This window comes from Coregonus clupeaformis, unplaced genomic scaffold (assembly GCF_020615455.1).
Source record: "Coregonus clupeaformis isolate EN_2021a unplaced genomic scaffold, ASM2061545v1 scaf0083, whole genome shotgun sequence".
Lineage (NCBI taxonomy): Eukaryota > Metazoa > Chordata > Actinopteri > Salmoniformes > Salmonidae > Coregonus > Coregonus clupeaformis.
Window position 1 is genome coordinate 418,896 of NW_025533538.1, and position 13,605 is coordinate 432,500.

At 48.4% G+C, this 13,605-nt stretch overlaps 1 protein-coding gene across 1 annotated transcript in view; it reads left to right on the forward strand.

The window, feature by feature from the left end:
* mgat3b (beta-1,4-mannosyl-glycoprotein 4-beta-N-acetylglucosaminyltransferase b) overlaps positions 1-13,511 on the forward strand; it is a 72,671-nt gene extending 59,160 nt beyond the window's left edge. The window contains exons 2-7 of the mRNA XM_041869697.2: positions 1,509-1,587; positions 2,185-2,360; positions 2,543-2,732; positions 4,272-4,981; positions 5,438-5,747; positions 10,514-13,511. Coding sequence (XP_041725631.2) covers positions 1,510-1,587; positions 2,185-2,360; positions 2,543-2,732; positions 4,272-4,981; positions 5,438-5,747; positions 10,514-10,960 — 1,911 coding nt within the window. The 5' untranslated portion in view covers position 1,509 and the 3' untranslated portion in view covers positions 10,961-13,511. The remainder of the gene's footprint in view (positions 1-1,508; positions 1,588-2,184; positions 2,361-2,542; positions 2,733-4,271; positions 4,982-5,437; positions 5,748-10,513) is intronic.
* Positions 13,512-13,605: the final 94 nt, after the last annotated feature.

Sequence of the window (13,605 nt, forward strand, 5' to 3'; positions counted from 1 at the left end):
CCCTCTTCTCTCTCTCTACCTCCCCACATTATCTCTCCCTCCTCCCTACTCACTCTCTTCTCTCTCTCTACCTCCCCACATTATCTCTCCCTCCTCCCCACTCACCCTCTTCTCTCTCTCTACCTCCCCACATTATCTCTCCCTCCTCCCCACTCACTCTCTTCTCTCTCTCTACCTCCCCACATTATCTCTCCCTCCTCCCCACTCACTCTCTTCTCTCTCTCTACCTCCCCACATTATCTCTCCCTCCTCCCCACTCACCCTCTTCTCTCTCTCTACCTCCCCACATTATCTCTCCCTCCTCCCCACTCACTCTCTTCTCTCTCTCTACCTCCCCACATTATCTCTCCCTCCTCCCCACTCACCCTCTTCTCTCTCTCTACCTCCCCACATTATCTCTCCCTCCTCCCCACTCACCCTCTTCTCTCTCTCTACCTCCCCACATTATCTCTCCCTCCTCCCTACTCACTCTCTTCTCTCTCTCTACCTCCCCACATTATCTCTCCCTCCTCCCCACTCACCCTCTTCTCTCTCTCTACCTCCCCACATTATCTCTCCCTCCTCCCCACTCACTCTCTTCTCTCTCTCTACCTCCCCACATTATCTCTCCCTCCTCCCCACTCACTCTCTTCTCTCTCTCTACCTCCCCACATTATCTCTCCCTCCTCCCCACTCACTCTCTTCTCTCTCTCTACCTCCCCACATTATCTCTCCCTCCTCCCCACTCACTCTCTTCTCTCTCTCTACCTCCCCACATTATCTCTCCCTCCTCCCCACTCACTCTCTTCTCTCCCTCTACCGCCCCACATTCTCTCTCCCTCCTCCCCACTCACTCCCTTCTCTCTCTCTACCTCCCCACATTATCTCTCCCTCCTCCCCACTCACTCCCTTCTCTCTCTCTCTCTACCTCTCCACATTATCTCTCCCTCCTCCCCACTCACTCCCTTCTCTCTCTCTCTCTACCGCCCCACATTCTCTCTCCCTCCTCCCCACTCACTCTCTTCTTTCCCTCTACCGCCCCACATTCTCTCTCCCTCCTCCCCACTCACTCTCTTCTCTCCCTCTACCGCCCCACATTCTCTCTCCCTCCTCCCCACTCACTCTCTTCTTTCCCTCTACCGCCCCACATTCTCTCTCCCTCCTCCCCACTCACCCTCTTCTCTCCCTCTACCGCCCCACATTCTCTCTCCCTCCTCCCCACTCACTCTCTTCTCTCCCTCTACCGCCCCACATTCTCTCTCCCTCCTCCCCACTCACTCTCTTCTTTCCCTCTACCGCCCCACATTCTCTCTCCCTCCTCCCCACTCACCCTCTTCTCTCCCTCTACCGCCCCACATTCTCTCTCCCTCCTCCCCACTCACTCTCTTCTCTCCCTCTACCGCCCCACATTCTCTCTCCCTCCTCCCCACTCACTCCCTTCTCTCTCTCTACCTCCCCACATTATCTCTCTTAATGGCCTGTGTGTCATCTCCCATTGGTCAATTCTCTCTCTCCCTCTGTTCCTATAGGATGAAAATGCGACGTCACAGAGTGTTCTTGCTGTGCACAGTGGGCCTGTGTGTCATCTCCTTCCTCCACTATTACAAGGTAATATATATATATTGTTATGTGTACAGTATAGCTACAGATGTAGGATCTTAATTTGATCACTCTTTTGCTGCTGAGAATTTTCCTGTCCCGCAGGAAATGCAGATGAGCACTGGATACCTGCTCTAACACACGGTTCTATTAACACTATTCCACTTTTTATGTTGCCTCATTTTGACTAGCCAACCACTGAACGACATTATGGACTAAACTTTTAAATTCTGTTGCTTCAGGATAATTTTTGCTGTGACAATCCGGGTCAAATTAAGATCTTTATATTGTATATATTGTATGTATTTTAAATGAAATTGCATGTGAAGTGCCAATGTACCGACAGTCTTTCCCAAGCTGTCTATTGTTGCTCATGTAATAACAAGGACAACAATGGAAATAAGTTGCCTGACGTTGTGTTTCCTCAATCACTTTAATGTGTGTATAGTTGTATAAATAGTTGAGGCAATTATCTTTTTTTTTTTCTACATTTGTCAAATAAAATTAATTAATGAATTCACAATGCCAAAATGCAAGTTCCTAGGGGGAAAATGAGGTAATAATGTAGTTGTTGTTGATAAAGTCATTGTATTCTATTTGTTCCAGGCCCTGCATTACGTCTCCCTGCTCAAGGAGCTGTCGGCCCCGTACCCCAACATCAAGTCCTTCATCATGGTGACAGGCTTCTTCTGGAGGGAGGGGGGGGCCACACCGTTAACGTTGGCTGCCTCGTCGTCTGACTTCGCTGCCTCGCAGGAGGAAGGACCCCCGCCCGCCCTCAGGTATGTGTTGGAGGGATGAGGTGGGGGGGGGGGTTAGTGCATGTGTGTGTGTTTGTGTTTGTGTTGATGTTTTTGTACGACAGACATGGAAACTGCTGATGTCATAGGGCTTTGTAAATACTTTTGATTAATTGATGACAACATTACCTTTCTGACCAACATGGCATTTCTGTTTGTTCCAGGCCCTCGGACACCAATCCACGGATAGTAGGGCCTATAAGCCCTGGAGGAGGGGGTGGAGGAGGTAGAGAAGGGGGGGTAGGGATAGTAGGAAGAGGGGGACTGGAGATGAGGCTGAGAGAGGGACCTGCTGCGCCTCAACCATGGGGTCTACCAGAGGAACCCAGACACAGGGACACGGATACCAACGAGGTGAGACAGTTTGGTTGACTGGTCTTCTGTTTAACATGTCTTGTCTGTGACTTTGCAGGTTTGACTAATCTCTACACTGTGTTGACTACGCTGCCGTGAGTATGAGCTGCATACTGTAGATCTAGCAGTCTTAGAAACTGTTCTCAAGTCAATGTTCATACCTGGTCATTGAAGTGCTAGGGAGCCTGGGATATCTCCTGCCAGATGTATTGACTACTCACTGCTGGGATGTGTTTGAGGTTCTTAGACGAGGGGGATGGCTAAATGTTAGCTGTGTATTAGAAACCCTCCTCAAGGCAATGATCAGGCCTGGGCCTGTATCCACAAAGCGTCTCAGAGCAGTAGTGCTGATATTGGATCAGGTCCCCACCTGTCCATATAATCGTATTCATTATGATATGAAAGGTTAAACTGATCCTAGATCAGTACTCTTACTCTGACACACTTTATGAATACAGGCCCTGGCCATAAAAGTGCTTTGGAACCTGTGATAAGAAAGAGTGTCTTATAAACGGTTCTCAAGGCCGCTATCATCACTAGTCTACCTCCAGTCAATACACCATTATCATCAGTAGTCTACCTCCAGTCAATACACCATTATCATCAGTAGTCTACCTCCAGTCAATACATCATTATCGTCAGTAGTCTACCTCCAGTCAATACACCATTATCATCAGTAGTCTACCACCAGTCAATACATCATTATCATCAGTAGTCTACCTCCAGTCAATACACCATTATCATCAGTAGTCTACCTCCAGTCAATACACCATTATCATCAGTAGTCTACCACCAGTCAATACATCATTATCATCAGTAGTCTACCTCCAGTCAATACACCATTATCATCAGTAGTCTACCTCCAGTCAATACACCATTATCATCAGTAGTCTACCTCCAGTCAATACATCATTATCGTCAGTAGTCTACCTCCAGTCAATACACCATTATCATCAGTAGTCTACCACCAGTCAATACATCATTATCATCAGTAGTCTACCTCCAGTCAATACACCATTATCATCAGTAGTCTACCTCCAGTCAATACACCATTATCATCAGTAGTCTACCTCCAGTCAATACACCATTATCATCAGTAGTCTACCACCAGTCAATACATCATTATCATCAGTAGTCTACCTCCAGTCAATACACCATTATCATCAGGAGTCTACCTACAATCCAAACATCAAGGCTCTTCCTTTGAAATAAAACAGACACTTTTTGTCCCCATGTCAGGAGTGAAGCTTAATGGAATCTGAGTCATTGCATGTCAACAAAGTAGCAGTTAACACTAAGGGCTCTATTCAATCCGTATCGCAGAAGTTCAGCATTACAGCGTGATTGAAATTTAAAGGCAATGTTCCCGCATTAGCGGAGACTGCGTTCACGGTAAATGCTGCATATGTCGGCTCAATCGGGAATATCATAACCCTTCAGCGATACAGAATGAAAAGAGCCCTAATAAAGTTTCTCTAGATTGATCTGTGAGGAAAAGTAAAGTGCTAAACAGTCCCCTCTTTGTCTTGTCTTCCTCAGGAGCGTGAAGGTGAGGACCTCCACTTCAAGCCCTGGTACCCCAGCCACCCAGCCCACCCTGTCAGACCTGACGCCCCAGAGGACAAGGCCTCGGCTGGGGTCAAAGACCAGGTGGCGACCCCCAAGGCTCCATCCCCGGACCCCTTAGAAACCCTGGGCGACATCCACACCCGCACGCACCAGCTCCAGGACGACCCCACCTCCTACTTTGTCCGTACGAAAGCCGGAGCCCTCTGCTTCCGCCAGGGGACAGAGGTCGCCACCCCCAGGGATGACGCGGCTCGACCAGGGGGGCCTGTGGTGACTGGTACTGGGATAGGATCTCGAGCAGGCTCCCCTGGGCAACGTAAGCCCCTGGCGGTCCTGAACCAATCCAACCAACAACCACTCCATCCGTCATCCTCCGGCACCTCCACGCCTCCCAAGGCCAAATCAAGAGGACGAGGAGGCAAACGTCTGGTAAAATGTGTGTGTCGGCCAGGGTGGCACGGACCCTACTGTGGGGTACCTACCATGGTCTACCACTCTAACCTGCCCACTAAGGAGAGACTGACGCCCAGAGAGAGACCCAGGAGGGTGATCAATGCCATCAACGTGAACCATGAGTTTGATCTTCTTCACGTGAGGTTCCATGAGTTGGCCCAGGCTGTGGATCTGTTCCTGGTGTGTGAGTCTAACTTCACCGCCTATGGAGAGAGACGACCACTACGGTGATTGAACATAGCTATATATACGTCTGTCTGTCTGTCTTGCTGGCTTTGTGTATGTTTGCCTTTACAACTTCACCGCCTTCGGAGAGAGACGACCACTACGGCGAGTGGGCAGGATGATGAGATGGCTGGCTGTCTGTTTGTCCATCTGGCTGGCTGTCTGTCCATCTGGCTGTCTGTCTGTCCATCTGGCTGGCTGGCTGGCTGTCCATCTGGCCGGCTGTCTGTCTGTCTGTCCATCTGGCTGGCTGTCTGTTTGTCCATCTGGCTGGCTGGCTGGCTGTCCATCTGGCTGTCTGTCCATCTGGCTGGCTGTCTGTTTGTCCATCTGGCTGGCTGGCTGGCTTTCTGGCTGTTTGTGTGTCTGTCTTCTCTTTGTCTCTCTCTCCTGAAAGACTCATTTAAGCATATCTGTTGACACACTGTCTGTATCTGTCCCTCTCTCCCTCCCTCCAGGTTCCTGCGTCTCCTCCTGAATGGCACCTACGACTACGTGCGCCACAAAATCATCTACGTTTTCCTAGACCACTTTCCAGAGGGCGGGCGCCAGGATGGCTGGATCGCTGACGACTACCTCCGCACCTACCTGACCCGCGACGGCATGGCCAGGGTGACCGGATCACGCCCCGACGACGTCTTCGTCATCAACGATGCCGACGAGATCCCCGCACGCGAGGGACTGCTTTTCCTCAAGCTGTTCGACGGGTGGACGGAACCGTTCGCCATCCACATGAGGAAGTCCCTCTACGGGTTCTTCTGGAAGCAGGTAGCCTATAGGGTTAGAGGTTACAGGTGCGGGCTTGTTAACAGAAGGTTGCCGGTTCGAATCCCAGACCAGGCACGAAAAAAATCTATCCTGTGTAATCAGGTTTTTCTTATCTTGTCTTCTCTTTTTTAAATCCTTTTTTGTGGCATCCAATTGGTAGTTACAGTCTTGTCCCATCGCTGCAACTCCCCTACAGACACAGGAGAGGCAAAGGTTGAGAGTCGTGCGTCCTCCGAAACACAACCCAACCATACCGCACTGCTTCTTGACACAATGCCCGCTTAACCCAGAAGCCAGCCGCACAAATGTGTCGGAGGAAACACTGTACAACTGGCGACCGAGTCAGCGTGCACTGCGCCCGGCCCGTCACAGGAGTCGCTATAGTGCGATGGGACAAGGACATCCCTGCCGGCCAAACCCTCCCCTACCCTGGACGACGCTGGGCCAATTGTGTGCCGCCCCATGGGTCTCCCGGTCGCGGCTGGCTGCGACAGAGCCTGGACTCGAACCAGAATCTCTAGTGGCACACTGGCACTGTGATGCAGTGCCTTAGACCACTGCACCACTCGGGAGGCTTATCTTGTCTTCTCTAAGGGAATTTGAGCCGACTACTAGAGGGTTGTTAGTGACAGATCCTAGAAAGATAAGCTCTCTTGTTGTTGTGCCCTTAAGCTAAGCACTTAACCCCCTGAAACTGCTCACCGGTGTGTGTATGTGTGTGTACGTATCGGAGAGGTTGTGTGTATGTGTGTGTATGTATCGGAGAGGTTGTGTGTATGTGTGTGTATGTATCGGAGGGGTTGTGTGTATGTGTGTGTATGTGTGTGTATGTATCGGAGGGGTTGTGTGTATGTGTGTGTATGTATCGGAGAGGTTGTGTGTATGTGTGTGTATGTATGTGTATGTATCGGAGGGGTTGTGTGTATGTGTGTGTATGTATCGGAGGGGTTGTGTGTATGTGTGTGTATGTGTGTGTATGTATCGGAGAGGTTGTGTGTATGTATCGGAGGGGTTGTGTGTATGTGTGTGTATGTGTGTGTATGTATCGGAGAGGTTGTGTGTATGTATCGGAGGGGTTGTGTGTATGTGTGTGTATGTGTGTGTATGTATCGGAGAGGTTGTGTGTATGTGTGTGTATGTATGTGTATGTATCGGAGGGGTTGTGTGTATGTGTGTGTATGTGTGTGTATGTATCGGAGAGGTTGTGTGTATGTGTGTGTATGTATGTGTATGTATCGGAGGGGTTGTGTGTATGTGTGTGTATGTTTCGGAGAGGTTGTGTGTATGTGTGTGTATGTATGTGTATGTATCGGAGGGGTTGTGTGTATGTGTGTGTGTATGTTTCGGAGAGGTTGTGTGTATGTGTGTGTATGTATGTGTATGTATCGGAGGGGTTGTGTGTATGTGTGTGTATGTTTCGGAGAGGTTGTGTGTACAGTGCATTCGGAAATTATTCAGACCCCTTGACTTTTTCCACATTTTATTACGTTACAGCCTTATTCTAAAATTGATTAAATTGTTTTTTTCCTCATCAATCTACACACAATACCCCATAATGACAAAGCAAAAACAGGTTTTTAGAAATTTTAGCAAATCTATAAAAAATAAAAGCACGGAAATATTACATTTACATAAGTATTCAGACCCTTTACTCAGTACTTTGTTGAAGCACCTTTGGCAGCGATTACAGCCTCAAGTCTTCTTGGGTATGATGCTACACGCTTGGCACACCTGTATTTGGGGAGTTTTTCCCATTATTCTCTGCAGATCCTCTCAAGCTCTGTCAGGTTGGATGGGGAGCGTCGCCTGACTAGCCTCCCAGTCCCTGCCGCTGAAAAACATCCCCATAGCATGATGCTGCCACCAACATGCTTCACCATAGGGATGGTGCCAGGTTTCCTCCAGACGTGACGCTTGGCATTCAGGCCAAAGAGTTCAATCTTGGTCTCATCAGACCAGATAATCTTGTTTCTCATGGTCTGAGAGTCCTTTAGGTGCCTTTTGGCAAACTCCAAGTGGGCTGTCATGTGCCTTTTACTGAGGAGGGGCTTCTAACTGGCCACTCTACCATAAAGGCCTGATTGGTGGAGTGCTGCAGAGATGGTTGTCCTTCTGGAAGGTTCTCCCATCTCCACATAGGAACTCTGGAGCTCTGTCTGAGTGACCATAGGGTTCTTGATCACCTCCCTGACCAAGGCCCTTCTCCCTCGATTGCTCAATTTGGCCGGGCGGCCAGCTCTAGGAAGAGTTGGTGGTTCCAAACTTCTTCCATTTAAGAATGATGGAGGCCACTGTGTTCTTGGGGACCTTCAATGCTGCAGAATGTTTTTGGTACCCTGCCCCAGATCTGTGCATCGACACCATCCTGTCTAGGAGCTCTACGGACATTTCCTTCGACCTCATGGCTTGGTTTTTGCTCTGACATGCGCTGTCAACTGTGGGACCTTATATAGACAGGTGTGTGCCTTTCCAAATCATGTCCAATCAATTGAATTTACCACAGGTGTACTCCAATCAAGTTGTAGAAACCTCTCAAGGATGATCAATGGAAACAGGATGCACATGAGCTCAATTTCGAGTCTCATAGCAAAGGGTCTGAATATTTATGTAAATAAGGTATTTATTTGTAATTCTTAATTTTTTGCAAACATTTCTAAAACCTGTTTTTGCTTTGCCATTATGGGGTATTGTGTGTACATTGATGAGGAACAATTTGTATTTAATCAATTTTAGAATAAGGCTGTAATATAACAAAATGTGGAAAAAGTGTAGGGGTCTGAATACTTAACGAATGCACTGTATGTGTATCGGAGGGGTTGGGTGTATGTGTGTGTTAATGTGAGGGGTTGGGAGTATGTATGGGTTAATGTGAGGGGTTGGGTGTATGTGTGTGTTAATGTGAGGGGTTGGGAGTATGTATGGGTTCATGTGAGGGGTTGGATGTATGTGTGTGTTAATGTGAGGGGTGGATGTGTTTGTTAATGTGAGGGGTTGGGTGGATGTGTTTGTTAATGTGAGGGGTTGGGTGGATGTGTTTGTTAATGTGAGGGGTTGGGTGGATGTGTTTGTTAATGTGAGGGGTTGGGTTGATGTGTGTGTTAATGTGAGGGGTTGGGTGGATGTGTTTGTTAATGTGAGGGGTTGGGTGGATGTGTGTGTTAATGTGAGGGGTTGGGTGGATGTGTGTGTTAATGTGAGGGGTTGGGTGGATGTGTGTGTTAATGTGAGGGGTTGGGTGGATGTGTGTGTTAATGTGAGGGGTTGGGTGGATGTGTGTGTTATTGTGAGGGGTTGGGTGGATGTGTGTGTTAATGTGAAGGGTTGATGTGTGTGTTAATGTGAGGGGTTGGGTGGATGTGTGTGTTAATGTGAGGGGTTGGGTGGATGTGTTTGTTAATGTGAGGGGGTTGGGTGGATGTGTTTGTTAATGTGAGGCGTTGGGTGGATGTGTGTGTTAATGTGAGGGGTTGATGTGTGTGTTAATGTGAGGGGTTGGGTGGATGTGTTTGTTAATGTGAGGGGTTGATGTGTGTGTTAATGTGAGGCGTTGGGTGGATGTGTGTGTTAATGTGAGGGGTTGGGTTGATGTGTGTGTTAATGAGAGGGGTGGATGTGTGTGTTAATGTGAGGGGTTGGGTGGATGTGTGTGTTAATGTGAGGGGTTGGGTGGATGTGTGTGTTAATGTGAGGGGGTTGGGTGGATGTGTGTGTTAATGTCAGGGGGTTGGGTGGATGTGTGTGTTAATGTGAGGGGTTGGGTGGATGTGTGTGTTAATGTGAGGGGTTGGGTGGATGTGTGTGTTAATATGAGGGGTTGGGTGGATGTGTGTGTTAATGTGAGGGGGTTGGGTTGATGTGTGTGTTAATGTGAGGGGTTGGGTGGATGTGTGTGTTAATGTGAGGGGTTGATGTGTGTGTTAATGTGAGGGGTTGGGTGGATGTGTTTGTTAATGTGAGGGGTTGGGTGGATGTGTGTGTTAATGTGAGGGGTTGGGTGGATGTGTGTGTTAATGTGAGGGGGTTGGGTGGATGTGTGTGTTAATGTGAGGGGTGGATGTGTGTGTTAATGTGAGGGGGTTGGGTGGATGTGTGTGTTAATGTGAGGGGTGAATGTGTGTGTTAATGTGAGGAGGTTGGGTGGATGTGTGTGTTAATGTGAGGGGTGGATGTGTGTGTTAATGTGAGGGGTGAATGTGTGTGTTAATGTGAGGGGGTTGGGTGGATGTGTGTGTTAATGTGAGGGGGTTGGGTGGATGTGTGTGTTAATGTGAGGGGTGGATGTGTGTGTTAATGTGAGGGGGTTGGGTGGATGTGTGTGTTAATGTGAGGGTTGGATGTGTGTGTTAATGTGAGGGGTGGATGTGTGTGTTAATGTGAGGGGTTGGGTGGATGTGTGTGTTAATGTGAGGGGGTTGGGTGGATGTGTTTGTTAATGTTAGGGGTTGATGTGTGTGTTAATATGAGGGGTTGGGTGGATGTGTGTGTTAATGTGAGGGGTTGATGTGTGTGTTAATGTGAGGGGTTGGGTGGATGTGTTTGTTAATGTGAGGGGTTGATGTGTGTGTTAATGTGAGGGGTTGGGTTGATGTGTGTGTTAATGTGAGGCTTTGGGTTGATGTGTGTGTTAATGTGAGGGGTTGTGTGGATGTGTGTGTTAATGTGAGGCGTTGGGTTGATGTGTGTGTTAATGTGAGGGGTTGTGTGCAGCAAAACACATATTCCGTTTCTAAATTCTGTCTCAATAAACTATCATCTTCTTGTTCTAGCTGGGGTCGTTGGAGGTCGTGTCGGGGTGCACGGTCGGGATGCTCCGAGACGTCTACGATGCCGATGGGATACGTCTCCGCCGCCGGGAATACTACACCATGCCCGGCTTCAGGAAGTACGAGAACGACACGGGTCACATCCTGGTCCAGTGGGCCGTTGGAAGCCCCTTCCACTTCGCTGGGTGGCACTGTTCTTGGTGCTTTAGCCCTGAGGGCATCCATTTTAAGCTGATCTCGGCCCAGAACGGGGACTTTCCGCGTTGGGGTGACTACGAGGACAAACGGGATCTGAATTATATTCGGGACCTGATCCGGACAGGGGGTTGGTTCGATGGATCGGTGCAGGAGTACCCCCCCTCGGAACCCAAAGAGCACATGTACGCCCCAAAGTATATGTTGGAGAATTATGAGAAGTACCGATACCTTCTGGAGAACCCGTATGTCTAACATGATACAATTATTGAGGGGTAGCGAATTCGGGGGGAGAATTGAAGGAAGTGAATGGGTAAGGAAGGAGGGCCCCTAGGACTCACAATGGGGAGGGAAATAGCACTCTTTATGGGGGAAGGATACACAAGGTAGGAAAGCACTGATGCGGAAGGTTACAGAAGGAAGGAAAGCCTTAGCACTGATGGGGAAGGATACAGAAGGAAGGAAAGCACTGAAGTCGGAAGGATACCTATCGCAAGCTCCAAACAGTCCTTATTTTGGGGTAAAAGGGAACAGTGGAACAGCTTTGGGGGGAAACGACCACTGACTACTGACAAAATAGTCCCTCCTAGAAATGCTCTCTATATCAACCTCCAACCCTCACCTACTACTATCCCAGTTCTGACTGACAGACAGGCCTATATCCAGGGTTGGTACGGTGGGGCCAGAGGGACAAAACAGGCAAATCACAAACCTGTGGAAAAAGGAAGCAAAAGATGACATTTTTGTTTCTGTTGATGTTTACTTCATCATATCGTCATAGCGACACAGACACTCCCTCATCCTATCGCGGAATTCTCACTCACTGTTGGATATCTTCCTGTTGTGTCTTTAGTGACTCCCTGCTAACACACACACACACACACACACACACACTTTCTCCTCTCATCATATGTGAGTTAGATCTAGTGCAGTCTACAGTGTATTGCTTTCCTATGGTTAAAATTTTGGCTTGCTTGCAAATGAACTGATGAGAAAAGGCCTGAATCGTTGTAGAAACTCTTGGTTAACTTTACACACATGGAACGGGACTTCTGCTTCAGTTGCTGCAAACCACTAACACTCTGTGAGATGTGTGTGTGTGAGAGTGTTTATGTGTTCATCTGTGTGTGTGCGCACGCGTGTGTGTGCGCACGCGTGTGCACAGGGGTGTGTGATCCTGAAAGGTCAGAACACAATATGTGTGTGTGTATAACTGGGTTACAGTCTCCATCTGTAGACAGACAGACAGCTCGGAATGAATTCTGAAGTGATGTCATCTCCATAGCCTTTTGTGCAGCACAGCAGGAGGTGTATTGTTGTTCTATGTGGCCTATAAAGAAAAAGATTTGAAAAAACCTGGTTGACTCTCTCTCTCTTTCAGTTTCTCTCCCTTGCCTTCTCAACTGCATCCTTCTCTCCCCGTCTCCCTCCCATCTGTCCTGCTCTCTCTCTCTTTCTCTCTCTCTCTCTTTCTCTCTCTCTCTCTCTCGCTCTCTCTCTCGCTCTCTCTCTCTCTCTCTCTCTCCCCTGTTCCTTGCTCTCTTGCTCGGTCCGGTAAAAAAAGGTCACTTGACTTCTCGAGCAGAAATGTGCCACCCACGTTGCCATGGTAACAAGAGAGAGGGAGGAAGGGGTGGAGGAAAGGGAGGAGAGGGAAGTGAGAAAGGGGGGATGAGGGCTGAGGGAGGAGGTTGGGCTGCGTTCAAGTTAGGTCCCTGAGTCCTTAGAGAGAAAGGGAAGGAAATCTAGAGCAACACTGTGTGTGTTCCCTTGTGTTTTATCCTCAGGACAATGAAACTTAAGAAAATGTAGTTTATTCCCCTGACTCATTTATCTCCCTTCTCTCTCTCTCTCCCTCTCTCCCTCTCGCCCTTCTCTTTCTGTGTGTCTCTGTATCTCATTCCTTCTCCCTGCTTCCTCCTATCTCTCCATCTCTCCCTACAGTCCCTATTGAATAGACAGATCATGGCGCCTGATCATGCCTACTCTTGACTAGGCACGTCTCACTAGAGCCCAGCCCCAGCTCTCTCTCTCTCTCTGATGTTACCGTGGTGATGCCCTGCCCCTGCAACAGATGGATCCCTTATGGCGGTAAACAGAACACATGGTGGGCATTTTGACGATGTCATATCCTAGTCCGAGACAGAGATAAAGAATGATTGATTATAGTAAGATAGGATGCGTCCCAAATGGCATCCTATTCCCTACATTGTGCACTATGGGCCCTGGTCAAAAGTAGTGCACTATATATGGAATAGGGTGTAATTTGGAACTCATAGATTCCAGGAAATATACTGTGAGTTTGGTTACACCCTCAGATTCAAACAGATAAATTAGCAAAGATAACACAACGTCTACTGTACCAGGAATAGAACGACATTGATTTTGACCCTGAATCTGGATCCTATCGGTTTTCCATAACTCCCACATTATCTTAGGTCATCTTAGGAAGTAGAATGAGAACGGCCATTTTACTGCAGGCTCTTTTCCATTGGGCTCTGTTCCAATCTGGCCCTCATACCATCACGGTCACCTAATCATCCCCAGCTTCCAATTGGCTCATTCGTCCCCCCTCCTCTCCCCTGTAACTATTCCCCAGGTCGTTGCTGTAAATGAGAATGTGTTCACAGTCAACTTGACTTTAAATAAATCCAGAATAAAGAGATAGCCTAGACCTAACAGCACAGCTGTGACTTAAGGTGGCCAAACTAACACACCACCTCTATCTAACTGGTGTAGTGTAGTGTGGGATGGTAACACCACCTCTATCTAACTGGTGTAGTGTAGTGTGGTGTGGGATGGTAACACCACCTCTATCTACCTGGTGTAGTGTAGTGTGGGATGGTAACACCACCTCTATCTACCTGGTGTAGTGTGGGGTGGTAACACCACCTCTATCT